Source organism: Biomphalaria glabrata, chromosome 2, assembly GCF_947242115.1.
Source record: "Biomphalaria glabrata chromosome 2, xgBioGlab47.1, whole genome shotgun sequence".
NCBI classification, from domain to species: domain Eukaryota; kingdom Metazoa; phylum Mollusca; class Gastropoda; family Planorbidae; genus Biomphalaria; species Biomphalaria glabrata.
The window spans coordinates 59,112,864-59,135,715 of record NC_074712.1 but is presented as its reverse complement, the minus strand read 5'-3'; the positions used below and the strand labels follow the sequence as shown (position 1 = coordinate 59,135,715).

At 32.2% G+C, this 22,852-nt stretch overlaps 2 protein-coding genes across 9 annotated transcripts in view; one reads left to right on the top strand and one right to left on the bottom strand.

The window, feature by feature from the left end:
- Positions 1 to 16: 16 nt before the first annotated feature.
- LOC106063559 (something about silencing protein 10-like) lies at positions 17 to 12,057 on the top strand. The gene is made up of 14 exons (XM_056021713.1): positions 17 to 170; positions 1,864 to 1,936; positions 2,056 to 2,094; positions 3,297 to 3,420; positions 3,866 to 3,943; positions 4,500 to 4,612; positions 5,461 to 5,526; positions 5,653 to 5,709; positions 7,047 to 7,117; positions 7,335 to 7,431; positions 8,439 to 8,554; positions 9,002 to 9,116; positions 11,238 to 11,336; positions 11,864 to 12,057. Exons 1-14 carry the CDS (start codon positions 118 to 120, stop codon positions 11,951 to 11,953), a joined length of 1,191 nt encoding a protein of 396 aa, XP_055877688.1. The 5' UTR covers positions 17 to 117; the 3' UTR covers positions 11,954 to 12,057.
- Positions 12,058 to 12,485: 428 nt separating this feature from the next.
- Positions 12,486 to 22,852, bottom strand: part of LOC106065589 (interferon regulatory factor 1-like) — an 82,848-nt gene continuing 72,481 nt past the window's right edge. For 7 of the 8 annotated variants that reach the window (XM_056021710.1, XM_056021709.1, XM_013224422.2 and 4 more), the window contains 9 exons: positions 21,551 to 21,715; positions 21,337 to 21,362; positions 19,468 to 20,056; positions 18,425 to 18,528; positions 18,100 to 18,172; positions 17,770 to 17,801; positions 16,328 to 16,343; positions 16,154 to 16,209; positions 12,486 to 15,986 (listed from right to left, as the gene is read on the bottom strand). In XM_056021710.1, coding sequence (XP_055877685.1) covers positions 15,930 to 15,986; positions 16,154 to 16,209; positions 16,328 to 16,343; positions 17,770 to 17,801; positions 18,100 to 18,172; positions 18,425 to 18,528; positions 19,468 to 20,056; positions 21,337 to 21,362; positions 21,551 to 21,715 — 1,118 coding nt within the window. In that variant the 3' untranslated portion in view covers positions 12,486 to 15,929. The remainder of the gene's footprint in view (positions 15,987 to 16,153; positions 16,210 to 16,327; positions 16,344 to 17,769; positions 17,802 to 18,099; positions 18,173 to 18,424; positions 18,529 to 19,467; positions 20,057 to 21,336; positions 21,363 to 21,550; positions 21,716 to 22,852) is intronic. The other variant, XM_056021708.1, reaches the window with a different exon arrangement.

Below are 22,852 nucleotides of genomic sequence, written 5' to 3'. Positions count from 1 at the left end.
TGTTTGGAAATTGGAAATTTACGGCAAATTGCGCTAGATAAACTATTCTCTATCTGCTACCGGAAATTGTCCTAACATAAACAAAAACAACGTGAGAAGAAAAAAAACGAAAGTAAAATGAAGAAGCAGGGGAAAAAAGGAAAACCATCTAAAAAAGATAATTCATATGAGTATGTACAGTCTAGATCTTTAGATTCTAGCTAGATAATAGATGTAGTTTAATCTTAATTCTAGATCTACTCTCCTCTTGAACACTAAATCACAGTCATTGATGATTGAAAGTTACCAGGTCCAGCATCATTCAAATTCAGCATGACTATAACTATAAGTTATTCTAACTCACACTAAGACCTAAGACGTCTAAGAGTAATATTAATAAGACTAGTAATAGTAGTAATAGTAAGACTCAGACTGTTTTTTACTAAAATGTTACTTTTAATTTAATCAAGTAGATCTTAGTAATGTAAGAATGATAGATAATACCGACGTTACTTCAAAAAAGAAGATGATTACGTCCTACGCGTCATGCATTTAGTCATGCATATTAACCAATGAATTAGATCTCTAGGACTAGAAAATAGAATCTAATTACTAACATAATTCTTTTAAGAGACAAGCCTAAGTTACTATTACTATAGTCCTAGTATAACAGGGGGTTAGGCTTGGTCTTAGTTATAGAATGTAGTTAAGTTATATTACTAGGACTATAGAAACTTAAGCTTGTCTCTTAAAATAATTATTTATAAAATTATTAGACTAGTTGGTCTAGTAAAGTCTAGTATATTTTATTATTTAATTTAAAATATTTAAATTAAATTTAAAATAATTGCCTTGAACTAGATTTAAGTCTTGACTTAAATCTGACCTAGATCTAGATTTTTAGGAAGATCTACAATCGACACCATGATCAGTAGACTACTACACTTGAGTTAACAGTAAAAGTAAAATAAAAATAATCATAGACATAATAATAACGAGTCTAGACACTAGACTAGTCTAGACTAGAGTCTAATGTAAAGTCTAAATACTAATTTAACTAAACTTTAAACAGATCACTAAGAATTAGTTAGATCTAAAATTCTAGATCGATAAAAAATTCTCTAAATATGCCTACTTGAATATAGACAAGATAGTATGGATAGATCACAGCAGTCTTGTGGGATATGTAACTGAGTGGTATAAAATGTTTGGTTACCTATCAAAGGGGTTCCAAGTTTGACTCCCAATGGGCTGATCTGTGTTTTCTTCTCCTGTGCTCCAACAGCTCCACAGGACCATAGCGTATTGAGCATGGGATTGCATGTAAGATGAGTGATACAAAAGCTATTTAAAAAAATACTGGCTCAGTTGTATTCACTTATACAGCTGGTTCACTTATACAGCTGGTTCACTTACCACAGCTAATACTTCTAGGTTATCTAGAATAAGACGACTGGTTCAATCATATCCCCTAATACAACTGGCCAAAGCACCATCAATAACACTACTTTTAAAACATGCACACCTATTAATTGTACACCACAAGTTAATCTGTGCCCTGCAAACTTCTTCTGCGCTCTCATTATTATATTGGAGGGTTTAGGTGACTAGATAAATATACGAGAGGAGCTGCGCAGTGGTATCCAGGAAGCTCTCCATATTATAGTTGTTCTTCTGTAGGGGTGTTTAGAGGCCAATGTTGTGTCAGGCCTTTTAAAAAAGAATGCAGTTTTTTGTTTCGTTGAAACTTTTTCACTTGTTGGTTGGTTTTGAGATTATTTATTTAGAGACATTTTTAACAAAGAAAATGGGGCAGGGAAATTAAGCACGAGTAGGGGGCATAATTCACTTCACCTAAATATTGTCTTTACAATTTTTTTCCAGCAATGAATCTGAGGAAGAAATTGGAGATATATTCACAGATGAAATTAATGAATTTACAGAAGCAAAAAACAAGGTGAGTTCTTTCAGCCAAAGTACAATTTCTTGATGTTATTATAAACATTTAGCCAATCAACTGTGCTGGAAATAAAGACTGACTCAAGATTAAAATGTCTTTCTTTTTTTTAAACTCAGGTTGACTTGGAGGAAAAGAACAGTGAGAGTGAAGAGGAGGTAACTCTTTTCTTTTTTGTTTGTTTGTTTGCATGATAGCATAAAGGGAAAGAATCACAGTACGAATTATGTGCTGAGTATGAGGATTAAATAACAAATAAAATAGTCTTCCAGAATGAATAGCTTTAGAAAAACTGATCTTAGTATGACATGGTCATGAAAGAAACTATTCAGTTTATGTTGTCAGTGAAAAGTACTTTTAACTTTGTGGTACAGAAATTCTTTGGGTTGTTGCCCTTTAAACAGACGCCCTAAGTTGTGCTGATGAGCAGAAAAACTTTTCTTCATGTTTGCCTTTAAAAAAAAGTTGAAGTAATAGTTTCTTGACGAAAATGGAATACAGAAGGTTCTCTACCCTCAAATTTCAAAAATCTGTTGTGAAAATAGATTATGATTAAGTATGCTTTTGCTTGATTAAAATAAAGTAACAAGTGACACATATTGCCTCTCCTTGCTAAATAGTTTGTCGTGGCTTTTTTATTTTGTAGGGATTGTTATACAATTATGTTATAAAACTTTTTGTACATGTTAATTTCAGTGACATAATGTCTCTCTTGGTAGAGCACTTGCTTGATAAAAGTCCTGGTAGTAGAGTGGTGGTAGAGTGGCAGTAGAGTGGCAGTAGTGTAGTAGTAGAGTGGTGGTAGAGTGGCAGTAGTGTAGTAGTAGAGTGGTGGTAGAGTGGCAGTAGAGTGGTAATAGAGTGTTAGAAATAGGGTTGGTGGCCAAAGCAAAGAAATCAAGGTTGAATCCCCATGGAAGCTTTGAGTTTTAACTTAATGCTAATTTATGTTTAATTAAGCAGCTATTAGGCAGACTATAAATATTTTTTACATATAAACTGTCGACACACACAACACGCTCACTAGGAATGCTAGACCATGATGATCTCGTTAATGCTGGGATCATTATTATATATACGAGTATGGATTTCTTATGGCATTCGGTTCTTGTGCAGACCGCATCCTAATATGTTTTAAAAAAAAAGCAAGTTGGCTTTTTTTTTTTCCACTTGCCCTTCAAAAGTGAAAAGTCGTATTAAAAATAATGCAGCCAACAAAAGATTTTATGATTTGGTTACTAACAATGCTGTCTTTTTATTAAAAAGATAACAACAACAACAACTAATAACAAATTTTGTTGCATCATTTTCATCATAGTATCTGAATCTCCAGTTTGCTTGTCTTTAACTTTGTTAATAGGAAGAGTTGTTTGGTCTATTGAATGAGGAAGATGAAAGTGATGAAGAGTTAGATGATTGGTCCAAGCGTCTGAAACAGATCAAGTTCCAAGCCAAATTAGAGAAGAAGCGATCATTACCAGGAGGTTAGATCATTTCTCTAGAATTGAGACCCTTAGCCATGACATTAAGAGAAACTGTTGTTTGAATGTATATTTTTTTCTGCTGTTATATAAATTATTTGCTTTAATAATGTTTTGTTATTTGTAATGCACAATTGTAAAATGAATGTCGTCACTTTTAATAAAGATAATTATTATTATTATTATTACTACAATTATTATTTAACAGAAGCCTTTGGTTCTTCTTTATTTGTTTCTTTGTTTGTTTCACATTATCTTTTGTAAAGCTATTGTAAAGTTGAGTCTAATTCTAAAAACAATCAACATTTTCATGGTTTTAAATAAAAACAAAAGCATTTGCTTAAAAACAAAAAATATGTTTAAAATAAAAAAAAACTTAGTTTGAAAATTCAGTATCTTTATATTTTAAAGATATTGAAACTAAAATCTATGTTTTTATTGTATGTAGATGGGCCAGAGAAGTCTTGGGGAAACAAGCGTGGAGTTTTCTATGGATCAGGAGTGAAGAGGAAACCAAAACAAACTGGTTAGTACATGTCATCTAGACTTGACACTTTGAACATGTATGCATAGCATATCAAATTAATCAGAAATCAATTTGAACCATAAATTTATTGCTTTGTTTGTTTTACATGTTTTGGCTTTTCCTTCAGATTTAAAGATAATTACATCCTAGCCCAAACTTCTGCAGGGCAGCATGGGAAGGTGTCGGGCCGGGGTAGAATCTGGGACCATCATGACTGTCAAACTGCAGTCCAGAGCGCATACCACAATTCAGTTTTATTACATTTATACCATAAATTACAATGTACAAGTATTCATTTTATTTGATGCTTTCCAAACCTTTCTTTCTGCTTTCATTTTTTTTTTTAAAATCATCCGCAATTTGTAAAGATGGCCTGTTCCCTCCTCTGATTTAAAAAGTAAAAAAAAAAAAGATTCATTTATCCACTGAAGTTTATTCAACAACTGTAGAGTATATTTCTCTGTTGTGTTGATTAGTTGGTTAGATGAATGACCTGACTTGATTATTCCACTATGTATTCACTTTGGTCTCAATTGTTTGATTTGGTCTCTCGTAGCCAGTGATGAAGAAGATGAGTGGACTATGGAGGAGAAAGAGATAGAGAAGTTACAGAAAAGGTTAGATGAGGATGTGGATGAGGATGATTTCATTTTACCCTCACTGACCAAGGTTTTTATCAGAATTTTTATTTGTCACCTAGCCTTATCTTCTATGATGTACGAGTTTTTACTATAGCAACTCTGCCCTACTTGTAATGAGCTGACCTACTTAGATTAAATATGAACATGTCTTTTTTTTTTTATTGTTTTATTTTTGTCATTGTCACTCTGAAATATCTAAACACTGTTTAAAAAAAAACAGACAGTAGTCATGTTTAAAAATAAAAAAATGCCATAGCTATCAAATCTTTTATATAGTTGATTGTATTTCATGAGTCTTTATATGTAACTAATAATGTGTTTGTAGGTGGTTTTGATGTTAAATTTAAATCAGAACTTTTTAAAAACAGATATGGGAAAACAGCAGAATCCAATACAAGATTTTATTTAATTTGCTTAGTATTGAATTAAAGCTTTTATATAGCGCTACTTTTATGCTTATAAGCGTGCTCAGAGGGCTATGGTTTTATCTCATTTGTTGACCAGTTGGGGGGGGGGGGGGTATCTGAGAGAAGGTTTTCCGTGCTGCTTTTAGGCGCTCAGTAAACACAACTCTGCTCGAGTCAGGTGTTGAACCTCGAGCCCCCTTCATAGGTAGCCAACCCAAGCTAAGCTCAGGCGTACTTAGCATCTCGACCACCCTTCCCACTATGCATACAATTTAGTTGCTAAGTAAAAAAAAGTTTAAAAGTTTTGTTGCTGATTTTATTTTAGTAACATCATTAATTCTCTGCCTGAAAACTGAAAGAGTAAATTCTTATGTTGTGGGCTCATAATGTATTGAACTAGTCATGAGCAATAGAAGAATAGAAACTGTAGATGTCTAAATGTTTACACTTCAAAATCTCATTTGTACAGAAAATAAAAGAAGAATCAAATGAGTTCACAATTAAAAGAGATTTGACTGCACAGGAGAAAGAAGAAGTAAGTCTTGTTGAGAACATGTTTCTGTGAGTTTTAAATGCAAATCACTCAACATAGTAGATAGCTATAGTGTACAAACTCTCCAACACATTTAACTGAAGTCTTATTCATTTTTTTAAATTTCAGTTTAAGAAAAAAATTCACCCTGAGGCAGAACCCTTGAGAGAAGAACTGAATAAATGTGTAAGTAGAATGTAGTGGGAAGTTGTACTATTTACTAGTATTTACTAAAGAACTGAATAAATGTGTAAGTAGAATGTAGTGGGAAGTTGCACTATTTACTAAAGAACTGAATAATTGTAACATGCAGGGCCAGATCTAAGTAAGTGGATGCTCCAGGGCAGGATCATTTTTTCCCTTTAAAAAATATTTGATATGCATATTTTAGTTAAAATGTATATTTTTGAGATTGTGGAGGGTAAAGTTCTGGATTAACACATTGCCATAACCCTGGAGCTGTATTTATATTGTTATAACCCTGCTCATGTGTCGACACTGATGGTGTGCATCAGCACACTGTTCAACATGAGGAATAGATGACATATTGATTCGAGAGGAAGGATCCGGTTGAAGTGATCTGCAGGTTATGGGAGTCTTAGCTGTCTGGGACTAAGAGCCCTTCTTCGTGTTACCATTGAACTGTTATGAGGACCTGTAGTGACACTGGGAATGTATTAAGGTTTGGTAGGAAAGGGCTGGTGGAACTTCCTGTCAATTGATAGCTGATGTCCATGTCTGTGTATTTTATAACCTTAAAAAAATACATCATCTATTGTTACTTTTTTTTTCATTGAGTGCTTGCCTTAGATTTATAATACTATAATATATGAGGACCATGCTACAAGTGGCCATGGGTGTTGCCAACTGTAAGATTTAAAGTGTTATAATTGCAAAGTTTGAAAAAAAAAACTTAAAAGTTTCTGACCTATCAAAATTTTTATTTTAAAAATCCATTTTTTTGGGGGGCTTTTGTCTTGTGGACGTCCTGGGGCAGTATCCCTGCCTGCCTTCCCTTAAATCTGGTCCTGGTAACAATAATCATGTAATCATTTGATGAGCTGAATAAATGTTTGAGTAGCAATGTCTAGTTGTTAATGGACTCATCCCTAGTTTGTATATCCATATGCCATCCATCTCTTCAAGCTATGACTGAATGCAAAGATTGAAACATATTTTCATAAAATGCATTTGTGTAGGTTACTTTAAAGGTTATTAAAATATCTTCCCAGCATTCAATAGTTATTTTCAGAGAAAGTGAAGAAAATTTTCTATGTTAGTTTTTCCAGTTATTTTATGGGAAACTGTACATTATGTTGTCTATTCAAGTAATATTTATGTGAAGTTTAGCTCATTGAAGCTTGATGGTCTCATTGAGTTAGTCTCAACATAAACTGCGTAATTGTGAGATTAAGTCTTCAAAGTAAAATGTAATTGATAACTGACATCTGGAGAGTAATGATGTTGGGTCATTGTACTTGCTAATGTAAGTTTTTTTTTTTTAACTTTTGTTATTTTTACAGATAGAAGAGTTAGAAAGCTTGAAAGAAAAAAAAGGCTGGAAATATGAGAGCAGAGAAACATGTTTTAGATTGTAAGTTGCTTGCTAGTCAAATTGTTTTGTCTTGAAGAATTCTTTGTGAACTTTTTCTGTTTTATATACTTTAATGAGATAACAGAGTTTAAATGTTCTAGAAAAACTTGGAAAGTATTAAACAATTACCTTTTTGAAAATGAAAGTTTTAAATTGTAATTTAAATCCTGTGATAAACCTAAAATGCAATAAATAACCAAACATTGACTTTCAATAGACTGGCTGGCAACATTGCCTTCTATTTACACTTGATTGAGTCAGACGAGGAATGCCGTGGACACCCGGTTATTAAAAGAATTGTCCAACTGAAAAAGGTAAAGCGTTTCTTTCTGTTTTAAAAAAGCTTTTTCCTATCTTGAATATCACAGACTCGAACTGTAGAAAACATTTCTGGCCCTTGGTTTGGCTAATAATTTGTATATGGTATGCCTGATTTCAGTGATTAGATTTTAAAAAATCTTTTGAGAAATGACCTGGGATTTATAAGTAAAATACATTATTATCTTATTTATGACAATTTTGAGAGCTAACAAAATTACTTCTTAAAAAAATAAAGGTTTTAAAAATGTGTTCTAGTTCTAGGACAGGTTTAATTGAAAGGAAATTTTAATGTTGATTTGTCTCATAAAGTAAATGCGATTTCTTATGGGATCATGAAGCAACTTAAAGTTTAGTTCATCCCATCGAGTAACTAGCATAAGTAGTCTCATAAGTTAACTAAATCTTCTCTTATATAATACAGACATTACTTCAAAAAAGAAGAGGATTATTATAATCATAACTCACTAACTAACTATGATGTTAGTCTGGATTGTGAAATTAACTATGATGTTAGTCTAGACCATGAAATTAACTATGATGTTAGTCTAGACCATGAAATTAACTATGATGTTAGTCTAGACCATGAAATTAACTATGATGTTAGTCTGGATTGTGAAATTAACTATGATGTTAGTCTAGACCATGAAATTAACTATGATGTTAGTCTAGACCATGAAATTAACTATGATGTTAGTCTAGACCATGAAATTAACTATGATGTTAGTCTAGACCATGAAATTAACTATGATGTTAGTCTAGACCATGAAATTAACTATGATGTTAGTCTAGACCATGAAATTAACTATGATGTTAGTCTAGACCATGAAATTAACTATGATGTTAGTCTAGACCATGAAATTAACTATGATGTTAGTCTAGACCATGAAATTAACTATAACTTTTAGTTTGGATTATGAAATAACTCTAATTCAGCCCAGCAAAGTAATCAACATTTGTACTGGTTTGAGTTTTTTCAATTTTTCACCTTTTCATTGTATAGCTGGCTAAAATGTATGAGGCCATTCCTGAGGAGCAAATGGAAGCCAGCGATGCCAGTGGTGATGAGTCAACAGATGATGAAGATGTCAAACCAAATAATTCAATAAAACGTCAGAGGTATTGCAACATTTCTCCTAAGTTCAATGCATTTCACATCCCCCTCCCTTTTTTCTTTTTAAATTACTAGTTTGTTTCTTACACAAAATTTAAAAACTTAAACATTTTTAAAAAAATAGTAGATTTATTGTTTGAATTGTAAACAAAAATGGAAGTCTTGAGTACTATGCACGTAAACTGCCAGGCTGCCTGGTTGTGCGGTTTGCACGCTGGATTGTCACTTGGACTTATCAATGGTCAAGGGTTCACACCTTGCCCACTTCCCTCCCTTGTCGTCCTGGGGGAGGTTTGGTCTAGGAAGTAAATTATCTTTAACTCTGAAGGAACATCTGAAACATGTCAAACATTTGACAAACATTATAAACTTCTTCTTTCTCTCTGGTCCCTTAGAAGATTGTTAACATTCCTAGAAACTAAAGTTTTTGTTGTTTGCTTTCATTGTTTCAGGCTTGATCTGACTGGAAGTGAAGAGGAGGATGATGACATTGATGATGATGATGAGAAAGAGAAGGTAGAAGAAAGTGAAGAGAAGGAACCAGAAAACAGACCCATTGGCTATGAGGTAACTATTGTTTGAATTTGGTTGATTATTAAAATACACCCCATTCATGTTTTATGTTTGGCACTAAGTTGTATAGAGAGCTATAGTTGGCAGATCTTTTCAGTTGTCTAAAGAATTATAGTTGGCAGATCTTCCCAGTTGTCTAGAGAGCTATAGCTGGCAGATCATTTCAGTTGTCTAGAGAGTTTTAGTTGGCAGATCTTCCCAGTTGTCTAGAGAGCTATAGTTGGCAGATCATTTCAGTTGTCTAGAGAGCTTTAGTTGGCAGATCTTCCCAATTGTCTAGAGAGCTATTGTTGGCAGATTGATTTTTCAGTTGTCTAGAGATCTATAGTTGGCAGATCTTCCCAGTTGTCTAGAGAGCTAATCTTTTCATGACACATTATTGACATCAAGTCCTTTCAATTATCCCCATCATTTTTGTTCTCTTCTTCTTCATTCTCATTTTTTATGTTGGAGTGTTCAGATGACTAGACCAATACATGAGATGAACTGTGCAGTGGTTTCCAAATCAGGGAGCTTTCCATATAGTTTTCTTTCTATTGGGGTGTTTTGGGGCCAGTGTACGGTCCTCTTGGTAAAGAGAGCAGTTTTGGAAGACATGTTCGGCATTCTCTGGTGACACTCCACATGGGCAGATTTCACTGGGTCCGATTTTGAGCTTCCGGTACATATGTTGTCGCATTCTGTTGTGTCCGGTCCTGAGTCGAAAGATTAGACGTTGATCTTGTCAGGATAGCTTATAATAGGCGTCACCTTTCTTGTGATTTGGATGAGAGATTGTCCATTTCTCTTTTATTTTATTTACAATTAATTTCTTCTGGATAGAGTGCAGAGTTTAATTGTGAGTTTATTCTTCCACTCTTGGCAAACTCTCTGATTCTTTGTACTTTGTATGTATTTTATAATTTACGAAGCTTTCCATTTATTTTTTTGTTTTTATTTATCAAGTTGCAGCTGCCAACTTTAATGTTCTTAATGTACACAGTTTTTTTTATATGATTGACCTTTAAGTCCTCATTTCACTTTTTACTAATCCTGAATGAAGTCTGGCTTTGTTGTAGGCTGGGATTGTACCTAAAATGTACAGTGTGTCAATCTTTGCCCTGTACACTTAGTTTACATCTGATGAGTTATAAAATGAAGTCTACCATATCTCACTTGCTAAAGACAAAGAAAGTAAATGTAGTTTCCAGGTAACTTCGCTCAGAACATCTTTGAACGAAAGATTAGTGAAACTAGAACAGTTTGTTAAACCATGAACACATCTTTGGTTGAACACTTGTAGGGCAGTTTGTTAAACCATAAACACACATCTCTGGTTAAACACTTGTAGGACAGTTTGTTAAACCATGAATACACATCTCTGGTTGGACACTTTAGGACAATTTGTCTAAGCCAACCAAAGATTTGGTTTTCTTCTTTATATATCAGTACACTAATGGCCACCAAAAGAAAGGAAGTCTACATTACCTGCCCTTTAAATCTAATGTGTCTTTTTTTTTTTCTTAAGTAAGAGTCACCTCAGTTTAATACAAATAACAACTTAAGACTAACCAATGAAAGAGTTTTGAGACCAAGTAAATTTCTTACTGACAGAGTATTTTTATTTTTTTTTGTGCTTTTTTTTTTTCAAACAAATGCCATAAACTCTTCGTATTAATTTAGTTCCTTCTCTCTTTTGAATTTAATTTAGATTTTAATTTTTATATTGAAAACTTACATCTGAAATATTTTTGAGACATGTTGGCATATCTGTCTATCTGAAGGAAAAAGTGGTGTTTATGGGAAAGCCTACTTGCTTTAACTGACAGAAGAGGGCACCTGGTTGCATGCCAAATGAGGCAGCTAGAGATTTTATAATAAAAGTTACGGGATACACATTTGAGACTAAAAGAAAATCTGCTGCAGAGGACAGAGGTAGACAGATAAAAGAAAATCTAAATTGACAATGGTTGTGCCTACAGCTGGGGCTGCGTAGCCATGGGAAATACTGCATTCCTCAAATATCTTCGGACTTAAGACAAGCTTTATCATTATTGACTCTAGAATTGTGAATGATTCTATCACCATTGTCTGGTTAATGCCAACATTTAATCCATTTATCTTCCTCTAATCTAGATTATGAAAAACAAACCCAAGAAGAAAACGGCTCCGAATAACCCGCGTGTTAAACACAGGGAAAAGTTCAGGAAAGCTAAGATCCGCAGGAAAGGAAAGGTAATCCACTTAAGTAGACTTTCAACTCTTTTACAGTTTTTAATTATGGAAATTTTGATGACTTGACATATTATTTTAATAACATTTTAAATATTCAAATATTTTATTAATTAAAAATGCATATGTAAGCTTTAGTCCCTGGTAATCACAGAGGTCTAGCCCATCAACTTGTTATATTATGAATCTACTTCAAGTAATGTTTTTAAAAAAAAAAGTTTAGGTTCAGATCTAAATGTTAATTCAGATCTTTTCTTGATAAAAGAGAGAAGGCTAAGTGTGCTGGACACGGGTAGGAATAAGCTAACTTACACAACCCATTTTTTTTGGACTTGTGTAGCTTAAGTAGATCTTTAAGGGAAACTTTTACTTCTTGGTATTGGAACCACTATATCATTCAAAACCCTTTACGTAGAAAATGTTTTATTGTATTTTAACACTCATTTTTTAAACCTGCTTATATTTTATTCCAATGTATATAAAGATTTTTTTCTCTACGACTAAGTAATGCCAACATTTTATTGTTCCAGTATCGAGACTATCGACCTGAAATCAACAAGTATCAAGGTGAGGCATCAGGAATCAGGGCAGGAATCATCAGAAGTGTTCGTCTCAAATAAAAAAATTCATTGAAAGTTTGTGTAACTTTACTTAGGTTTGTACATACTTTATGGGAAATTCTTCTAAACATTGAAAAACATATTAAACTATTTGAATTGCCAAACTGTTCATTGATTGCTTTATAAGAAAGTTTGTTCAGAAACTTGTTTTTGTGTTTTGCAACCATGTGTTCTGTAACCATCCTTATAAAATCTTGATACATAGGGCTACAAGAAATATCTAGATCTTAGCCACTGAGATATTTAGTCATGTACAGACCCATCTAACTGTTTATTGTCTAACTTAGCTTAAAATCAGATCGTGGTAAACCCATAGCTATTTACATTCCTGAATGTTTCTTGGTAACAGGCCTGTTTGAATCTTGTTCAATAATTATATATATTTTTTTTTGCCAGCCTGATTTATTGGTCAGTATGTAAAAAGGCCATGCCCCGCCAGGGCACATTACCTGAGACTGACAGTCTGTGGAACTCTGGGGCATTGGGTCTTAAAGGGAGGAAACTGAGGGTACAAAATTGAAAAACAAAAGTCTCAGAAAAATAACATTTATTACAACACAATGTGAGTTAATATAGTGAGAAAGTCAACAAGACAGAGACGCTTTGATAAAGTTCAACCATATTAACATCACACTAACAAAGTCCTACATCAAGGCTTGTGGGTGATAGAACAGCTTCAACAGTGAAACAAAATCATAGTTTTAATACTCAGATTTGAAACCTAACTTGTCAATACAAAGAATGATGGTGTTGAAATACAGACTTTCAATACATTATTTACATCTTGTTATTTGACAATCTTGTAATAACATATATGGAATGAAATGTAATAAAACAATCCGAGTTACAACTTGTCAGGGTGAAATGTTATCAAAATACTAACATAAACTTCTTTTATATAATATATGAATCCATAAAATGAATTTATACTTGCATTATAATGACAAACTTGCATTATAATGACAAAGTCTTTTTAAAAAAAAAAATAATTAAATATCTTGCAAACACATACGATTCAACTTTTTATATGTCACCAAATGAAATGGACACAAAATGGCTTTAAAATCAAACACATCTGTCCATCACAATTTATAATGACAAAGTCTTTAAAAAAAAAAAATCAAATGTTTGTCTTGCAAACACATACGATTCAACTTTTTATATATCACCAAATGAAATGGACACAAAATGCCTTTATAACCAAACACATCTGTCCATCACAAGTTCATACATCCAGGGACTGAAATGAATAAATTTAAACCAGGGGAATGAATATATATTTATACACCTCATTGTTTTATAAACTAACATACAGGAGATTTAGAAAATCACAACTACAGCGAGAATAATACATTAATCACAACAATACAAACAAAATTGGCATTATAAAGATTTGTGAAATTAGTTTTCTGGTTTTCATTTGGTCAGAGATGAGTAAAATACAGACACACATAACACACATCACAAGTCAGTCACTAGATCTATATTTATAAGGCTGTCTTAAATAAAAGCAGCAAAGCAATTACTTATCTATGAATACTTTCCTAAAAGGCAATAGACATTTAATAATATCAATTCATATATATATATATGTCAGTGTGCCAAGAATGAAACTTTTCAGAGTCAATAGTGAAAAAAAAAAGGAGATAAATTCTAGTGGTTGTAACTAAACATGTCATCTAGGAAGACATCCACTAGCTATAATTAACAGACCATGCTGAGAGCAGAAAGTCTTTGTCTTGTTATGGTTTGATGTGTTCATAAATCTCTACACATTCACATGTAATAAACAGCTGACATCACATTAATATGTTAATGAATAAACAAATAAACTAGATCTAGTTATTACAGACCCCAAAAAATGATAAAAGGGATAAAATATTTTTGTACAAGTATAAATACAAATTACAATGTACAAAGGATATAATTTAGCAAACATCAACACTGTCACATTGGTAGGTAGACTTTGAACAAAAACAAAAGACATTTCAGAAGTTTGCTATCACAATTCTTTTGTTTTGAGTGATTTCCCTTTTTGAACACTAGGGAAGTCATTCGCTAGTTGGCAACTTTTCCTCCCCCCTCAATAGTTCAGTTTTTACTTTATGTGAAATTCTTTTCCAATATCAATTCATATATATACATATATATATATGTCAGTGTGCCAAACTTATCTGATATGTTTAACTTTTTCAAGGGAGGTGTGTCGCTGGGAAGTTTTTCAGAATGAATGAATAGAATATAGAAAATTGTTTTTGAATTTGTACACATTTTATCTAGTCGATGATTTCAGCAAGATTTTTCACATTTTAGTAAAAAAAAAAATAAAAAAAAATGTAGATGACTATTAACATTACAGATTAAAAAAAAAACACTAAATAAATCAAATTAGAAATTCCGCTTAGTAGATGCCTTAGTTAATCCAAAGTGTTACTCTAATGTAAATCCAGCTACATTGTAATGAAGTAGTGCTATGTTGAAGAAAAAAAGTCATTTCCTATTTGGCTGTAAAAATTTTTTTTTTTTACATGTTTCGGATGTTCCTTCAGAGTTGAAGATAGTTTACTTCCTAGTCCAAACCTCCCGCAGGACGACGGGGGATGGGAGCAGGCAGGGTTTGAACCCTCGACAAATCCGAACGACAGTCCAGCGCGCAAACCAGGCAGCCGTCCATGGCTGTATATCTGATTCTGCAGTTGTTTGTAAAGGTTTTAACCCTGCCGCCCTGCATAAGGTTTAGGCTAGGTTGTAATAATCTTTAAATCTAAAGGAACATAGGAAACATATAAAACAAACACGTCAAATAATATGGACGCCATCAATTTTTTTTTCTTTAAATTTTCCCTTAAAAAGTAAGTAATAGCATAAACACTTGGTTTCATTTGGTTTCATCCGAGCACTAAAACTCTGGTCAAGGATTGGTTTCTAGAGTCACAAGACACTTTGGAAAGGGAAAAGAGATCATCTGGATGAAATGTAAAATGCCACACAAACCTCAAGCTAATACTTTACAGAATCCTAACACTACATTGCACTTTCAATAATGTATCTATTCTATAGTACTTGTGAGTTCAATATGCACTGCCAGTTCTTTAAGTCATATAGTTTTTCTCTTTCCCAATGTTGACTAGTACATTCTTGTGAAATAATATTTATTTTATTGGGGAAACAAAAAGTGCAACCAGAGTAAAATTAAGAAAAAAATCTTTCACAAAAGGTGCAGAGAAGAAATGGAAAAAATTGTACTTTTGAACTTTTCAATTACTGCATAAAAAGAATAATGTATGTTTGAAACCTAATTTCTGTTTTAAAACTTGCTACACACTTAATCTTGTCATTTTTAATATGTTATAAAGTAACAGCAAAAAAAAAAGAAAAACAATCTAATCAAATTATTTGACATTATTTTCGTCACAACACTATCTTCCAATTATTTGTATGCACTAGATCTCTGGAAATTAAAAATTTCATACATTTTAAGAAAAAGACTCGACACTCGACAGTCTTTAGCTTTTCAGCAAACACATTCAGAAAAATGCAGGACTAAATGGCCACTATAATAAACATCCTTACAAGTAGATTGTAATCAATCTTAATGGTTGATTGTCTTGCTAGATAATAAAATAATCAATGATGAACAAAACATCACTGAACAGATTACTTTCAATGTTTTGGTTTCCTCTACACTCAATGTAGTGAGACCTGGAACACTTCATCACTTCAAGTTGCTTTATCTATGCAGAACTAATGATCAGAAGAAAACTAAAATAGTTCAAACATGCTGCTATATTCCCTTGAATAAATTCACAGGATATAAACCACTGAAATTGAACAGTTTATTATCTCTATACTCCAGACACCACTCCGCGCTATGTCACATTATTTCACGACTCTCTCTGGATTAGTTAAACAGGTACTTGAAACTTGCATTGAAAGTTTTCTTAATGTCCAGAATTGTCTTCACATGTAGCAGTATTTAGATATCCTGGGAAATAATCGAATTGTCATCAGTATTTTCAGATAAAATGTAGAGCTGCAACAAAACAAAAATATTTTAAAACGGCAAGAAGCGCTAGACATTAGAAATCTGTTTATCAACATTTTTGTGTGTGTTTTAATGCATTAAAAAAGTTAAAATAACATTATAGTTTAGTTGATTTTTTTTTTTAATAAAAAGTTTTAAGTAGTACTAGTGCTTACCGTTTCTTCATCATCAGGGTACATCTGCTCAGTGATGACATTTGCCAATGAATCTCCTAAGAAAATTCAAAAGAATACCTTGTGAAATTTATAGTTGTTACAAAAATATAAAAAATAAAAAGTTGCTTTTACTGTTAAATTAAAAAAAAAAATTATTTCTAAACTAGAGCTCACCTTCAGTGTATCTGTACTGAAAAAAAAAAAAAAAGAATTTAGTACAGGATAGTAGATTGAAAAAGTTGTATGCTAGAAAGGACTTATTAATTAGTGTCCTACAGAAAACTAAAAGAACTGGCACAATAAAAAGTGGGTTCAGACAAGACATTAAATAGTTATGACTTTTATGATAAATTGATCATCCGAAGGGTAAAAGGTCATTACTTAAAACTGGCTCTATGCGGTTTTACGAGACCAAAATAGAAACTGTGGATATCTTCTGATCTTTAAAAGTAATTCAATAGATAAATATCATGTTGAGCCAACAACCAGAGGTATCTTATTACAGCAGACTAATTCAATGACTCAGAGACAATTTATTCATTTCTTGATTTTATTGTACTGGTGATTATCCATTCCAGTGGCACTACAGCCCGTGGAGGGTCATGGCCTGCTCTAAAACATCTTTCCATTTTGATCTATTCTGGGCTTTACGTCTCCAAGCCCAGACTCTTAGTTGTTGTAGATCTGCCTCTACATCATCAAGCCACCGTACTCATGGTGCCTGCCTTTTTGGTTTTTAGAACAATCTTTGCTCCTCTATTCTCCAACATTCTTTTTAGGTGATCTGCCCAACGTTATCTTTTCCTTTTTATTTTCGTTACTATGGAGGGATCTTCAAATAACTGGTATATTTCTTGGTTGGTGCAAGTCCGCCATCCGGTTACATTATGTATGGCACCATACATTTTTCTGAGGATTTTCCTTTCCTAAGTATCTTATCTTCTTATATAATACAGGCGTTACTTCAAAAAAGAAGATGATTACGTCCGTCATGCATTTAGTCCTGCATATTAACCAATGACTTAAATTCTGCCAAATCACTGGTTTTCCTGGCTAGCTCAGGCAACCCATTCCATGCTCTAATAGCACTAGGGAAGAAGGAGTATTTGTACAATTTGTCCTAGCGTATGGGACGAGGAATGTGCCTTTATCTTTGTGTCTTTCAGAGTATTTTATTTATTTATCTTTGTAAAATATCTGTCTTGTGTTGTTTTTATTGTTCTATATATTATGCAATCGTCTGCAAATAATCTGACTTTTGTTCCTGAGGTAATGCAATTTGGTAAATCATTTAAGTAAATTAAGAATAGTAGTGGACCTAAGACAGTTCCTTGAGCAGTATTTAGCAGTTTTTCTGTTGTTTTTGTCAGTGTTCAAGTTTCACTTGCATACATAATTAATCAATATAAAAAAGCTTTTAAGTACGTGTTGTATGTTATAGAAAGCTCTGTTTTAACTTCTGTTATTAGATCATTTTTTAAAGTGTATCATACTTCTTAAATATTTTAAGTTTTGTAATTATAACTCCTTAAAATATAGAAAGATTTTTTAAAAATCCAGCAAGGTTGATCTCTTACAAAGAAAGTTTTAAAAAAAAACAACAATAATAAACTCACCTCATCAGATAAAAAATCTTGTTGTTCCAAATCTATGAAACAGAAAATAGACACAATTTTGATTCATCTAGTTTTTTTATGCAAATATTAGTGTCATGTAAAGTTAAATACCAAAATAAATGGTTTATAGCTTCCTAATATCAAAACAATTTATGTCAACAAAGCAGAAAAGAATAAAAAAAGTAACACTTCTTTTTACAAAATGCTTTTGATGCTAAATTTCAGTTTTTAATTTGAGTCATAAGCAAAAACTACAAATAACAATTGTGTAAATAGTAAAGTAAAACAAAATTGTGTAAATTGGGAAAAAAATCCTAATAATAGGCCTACCTTGAGAGTCATTGACTTCCATATTGGAAGCAATTTCCAGATCTGGATAAGCAGTTTGCCTACTACTGGAACACTGGAATATAATAATAATAATAATAATAAATAATAATAATAATAAATTCATGGTTCATAACTTACAGATGAATACTTTTTTTTTAAACAGATGAAACAATTTTAAATCAGAATTAAAACAATTAATCAATAATGATTAAAATATTTAGAGAAATAAAAAGCAAAACAAAAAAAAATTCAATAATATCATGATCAACAGTGACATATAGCTAAAAACAGCAAAAAGCAAGTTATTAATATACAACTGACTTACGGAAAAAGTTATAGGAAGTTGCATGACTTCAGAATCAGTTTTCATTGTTTTGACGTTGCCTCCACAAGTGAGCCTGGGATTCAAGTATATTGTGTAGAGTTTATCTGTAGAATCAAGATGATACATGTATCAAGTTGGATGTTTACTTCACTAAGAACTATTGAACTTATTAGTAATACACAAAGCTAGAGCAATGGGGTGTCGAATAATATCAGCTGAACTGATACACCAATGTTTCCATTCAACCGATGTTTAAATCAGACATTTATGAAAATGCACTTAAGTGACTAATAATGTCCATTTTTTGAGACAACATCAAATAAATTATAAGAATTTCAGACACTCAGAAATCCACGTAAGTAAAGTGCCCTTTCCCTGACTTAGCAAGACTAGCACCAGAATAGGTCATCACCAATATGCCTTGATTCTATGTTATTTAAATTTCCACCATATGAAATCTTGATTGAAATTCTTATAGAAAGTCTATATTAAGCTGGTCATGAGGTACTGTATTCCAGATATCACTATTATCCCAGGTTTGAACCCTGCCCACTGCCATCCTGCTAGATGTTTGGCTAGGACGTAAGACTCTTCATTTTTGAAGGAAACTTGTCGGGTACTTGGGGGTGACACTATTTTGTAACTGTTTGTCCTACCACCTGGTTAAATAAAAAGTAGTCTTGACAATTACATTTGTTCTTCAAATTGATACATTATTGTTTCAGTCTCTCCTCTCCCCCACGCCAAAAAATAAACACACTAGGCTTAAGATTTAGCGTCCATTTTAAAATACACTATATCTTTAGCGATAATTTTCCAATATTTCTTCAGAAATGATTACAGCTAATAAGTATTATGGCAGCACCATGAGGATGGGAACCTTTTCTAACTTTAGAATTCCATTAGATTTATTTGCATTTCAACTATCAAAGTATAAATTGTAAGCTTTACACAAATATATAAATTCACAGACTGTACATTAAAAAAATGTGTCTTCACAAAACATAGTTGTTAAGCCTTTATTCTGATGATAAGCTACCTACTTTCACTAGTGATCCCTGAGGTAGACAGACTTGACTGCTGCTGGGGTGAGCTGGACACAGCACCTACATTCGGAATAAGATCTTCTAAGGTAGGTGCTGGGGTTTGACTGTTATGCAAAATTATTGTTGTTATCCCTTCCGCATTGGTTTCTGTTTGCATAAACAATGGACGCTGGACAGTTTCATTTCGACCACTTGTTTGCACATCCTGCACTGGTATGTTGCTGTCCAGCAGCATATCTAAATGGGGAACAATGTTTTGGGGTTCGGGTTTAACCCTGTTCAAGCTGAGATCAGCTGTTGGAGATACAGGAGAGTCAGTGTAGGAAACATATATATTCTCGCCTGAGAATAATGCTTTTACCGGTGCACTGGTCTGTGGTAGTACACTGCTCTGTGGTAGTACACTGCTCTGTGGTAGTACACTGCTCTGTGTTACACTGGTCTGTGATACACTGACCAGTGTATGGAATGCTCCAAGAGATGAACAAGATGGTGAAGATGATTCTGAAGATGGCAAATCCAAGAATGAGGAATCTCCCTCATCAGGAAATCTGGAATTGCTGTTTTCACTGGATTCTTGTTCAACCTGGAATGTTTACATTTATTACTAGATATAACCTGGAATGTTTACATTTATTACTAGATATAACCTGGAATTTTTACATTTATTACTAGATATAACCTGGAATTTTTACATTTATTACTAGATATAACCTGGAATTTTTACATTTATTACTAGATATAACCTGGAATTTTTACATTTATTACTAGATATAACCTGGAATGTTTAAACTTATTACTAGATATAACCTGGAATTTTTACATTTATTACTAGATATAACCTGGAATTTTTACATTTATTACTAGATATAACCTGGAATTTTTACATTTATTACTAGATATAACCTGGAATGTTTACATTTATTACTAGATATAACCTGGAATGTTTACATTTATTACTAGATATAACCTGGAATTTTTACATTTATTACTAGATATAACCTGGAATTTTTACATTTATTACTAGATATAACCTGGAATTTTTACATTTATTACTAGATATAACCTGGAATTTTTACATTTATTACTAGATATAACCTGGAATTTTTACATTTATTACTAGATATAACCTGGAATTTTTACATTTATTACTAGATATAACCTGGAATGTTTACATTTATTACTAGATATAACCTGGAATTTTTACATTTATTACTAGATATAAGCTGGAATGTTTACATTTATTACTAGATATAACCTGGAATTTTTACATTTATCACTAGATATAACCTGGAATTTTTACATTTATTACTAGATATAACCTGGAATGTTTACATTTATTACTAGATATAACCTGGAATGTTTACATTTATTACTAGATATAACCTGGAATTTTTACATTTATTACTAGATATAACCTGGAATGTTTAAACTTATTACTAGATATAACCTGGAATTTTTACATTTATTATTAGATATAACATAACCTGGAATGTTTACATTTATTACTAGATATAACCTGGAATGTTTACATTTATTAATAGATGCAACAAGTGTTGTTCTTAAAAATATCAGTACTTTGATTTGAATTTAATTTGTTGAATGAATTGTTGATGATTTAAAAGAATATTACAATTAGTATTACAGATTTGATTAGGAACTATGAAACCTTTGAATGTTGATTGAGACCGTCACACAAACCAAAAATTATTCCCAATCTTTTTCTGGTTATGATCTCTAGGCATATATTAGAACGCTTGACTTTTAAGATAACACATTCTCAAACAAAGACAACACATTCTCAAACAAAGACAACACATTCTCAAGCAAACAAACAGAAACACTCTAATATTACATTTGACTGACCTTGACTTTTTTGGCCTTTTTCTTTTCTGAGGAACAAAAAATGTTTTTGTTATTTCTTTGCATCATATTTTATGGAAGTGTCAAGAGTTTTCCTATTTTATTTTTGAGAAACTTAATCATATTTAATTCATCACAGCAAATGACATCATAGTTTTCTTGGAAAGTAACTTGAGTATTTATAATTGACTAAATGTGTTGACATAGGCCTACTTACTATACTGAGGATGTGAGGGGTCAATAAACTGAAATGTTCGTTTGGCCTTCTCTCCTTTTTTATCCCCTGTCTTCGTGAGCTCTATGCAGTCTTTTAAACTGTGAAGGGCACAACGGAAGTTGCTCTTGTAACTGGAATGATTGCTTTGATTTGGTTTATACTTTCCTGTTGATAAAGAATAGAACACATTTTAAACTAGGAAGACTAGAAATGTGTACAGAACAATGGCAGCAAAACATTATATACATCTAGATCTAAGACCTAAATCTACATAGGGCAGTATGGGGTTAATAAAACCGTTAATATGTAGGATATTCAATGCAAAAAAAAAAAAAATCTGGAAGGAAAGAAATAATCTCGTCAATCCACAATGACAGAAAAGATAGTTTTTTTTTTCATCAGGTGTTGATCATTTTAAGTGGCCCCCGAAAGGGGAAAAGACGCTATTAGTTTTGTGTGTAATGTCTGTCAGTCTCATTTAGATCTCGTAAACTAGAAAAGATATTGAAAATACATCATAATATTTTAAACCATTCTAAGTTCTGATGAAACGGCTACTTTTTTCTTTTCTGAAACCAAAAAATCTAATTTTTTAAATCACTTATGCAAGCAGATTTTTCATAAAAATACACCACTTTTACAACTATTCACTATTAATTTAATAGTAACAAACACGAGAGGCACCTTGCTAGGGGAGAGCACTATTTACCATATTTTTAACACATTTATGCAAATGGTTTTAGATTTCTGTCAACAAAAAAATATTATTTTTTTCTACATTTGTATTGCTAAGTTAAGTAAGTTTTGTGCACAGTCTGCAAAAGAGCTCACAGCTCAGCAGCAATAAAGCTGGCTAGAAGAAGAAGAAGAAAGTAAGTTCTGTTATACTAACTACTACATTTACACAAAATTTTTTTTAACTTTTTTTTTAAGAGAAAAAATCTATTTAGTATGCATATCAGTTGGACAATATTAAAAACAACAATTAATAAGTAGGTTTTCATATTATCTGGTGAACTACAGTGGGACAACAGTAACTATATAACATTGAACTAAGGATTTTTTTATTTTTTTTTTACGGAAATGTTTTTTTCTTGAGGAATAAGAGTTGTCCTTTAGAAAACAATTAGATCAATTATATTTATTATAAGATATTAGTTAGGCCAGGTTCACATCTAACTTCACTTTCACTTTCACATATCCTTTGGTCTGCTGGACCGCTGGGGCACCACACTAGATCCGTAAACCTTCTTTCTACATTCTTCTCTGTCATTTGTCTTTGATAGAATTTCATTCTGATGT

Bases quoted from the DNA above. Each gene is read 5' to 3' on its own strand.
- LOC106063559 (XM_056021713.1), top strand. From the start codon at position 118: ATGAAGAAGCAGGGGAAAAAAGGAAAACCATCTAAAAAAGATAATTCA. The intron at 2,095-3,296 runs GTAACTCTTTTC...CTTTGTTAATAG, and splicing joins ACAGTGAGAGTGAAGAGGAG to GAAGAGTTGTTTGGTCTATT. The intron at 3,944-4,499 runs GTTAGTACATGT...GGTCTCTCGTAG, and splicing joins GAGGAAACCAAAACAAACTG to CCAGTGATGAAGAAGATGAG.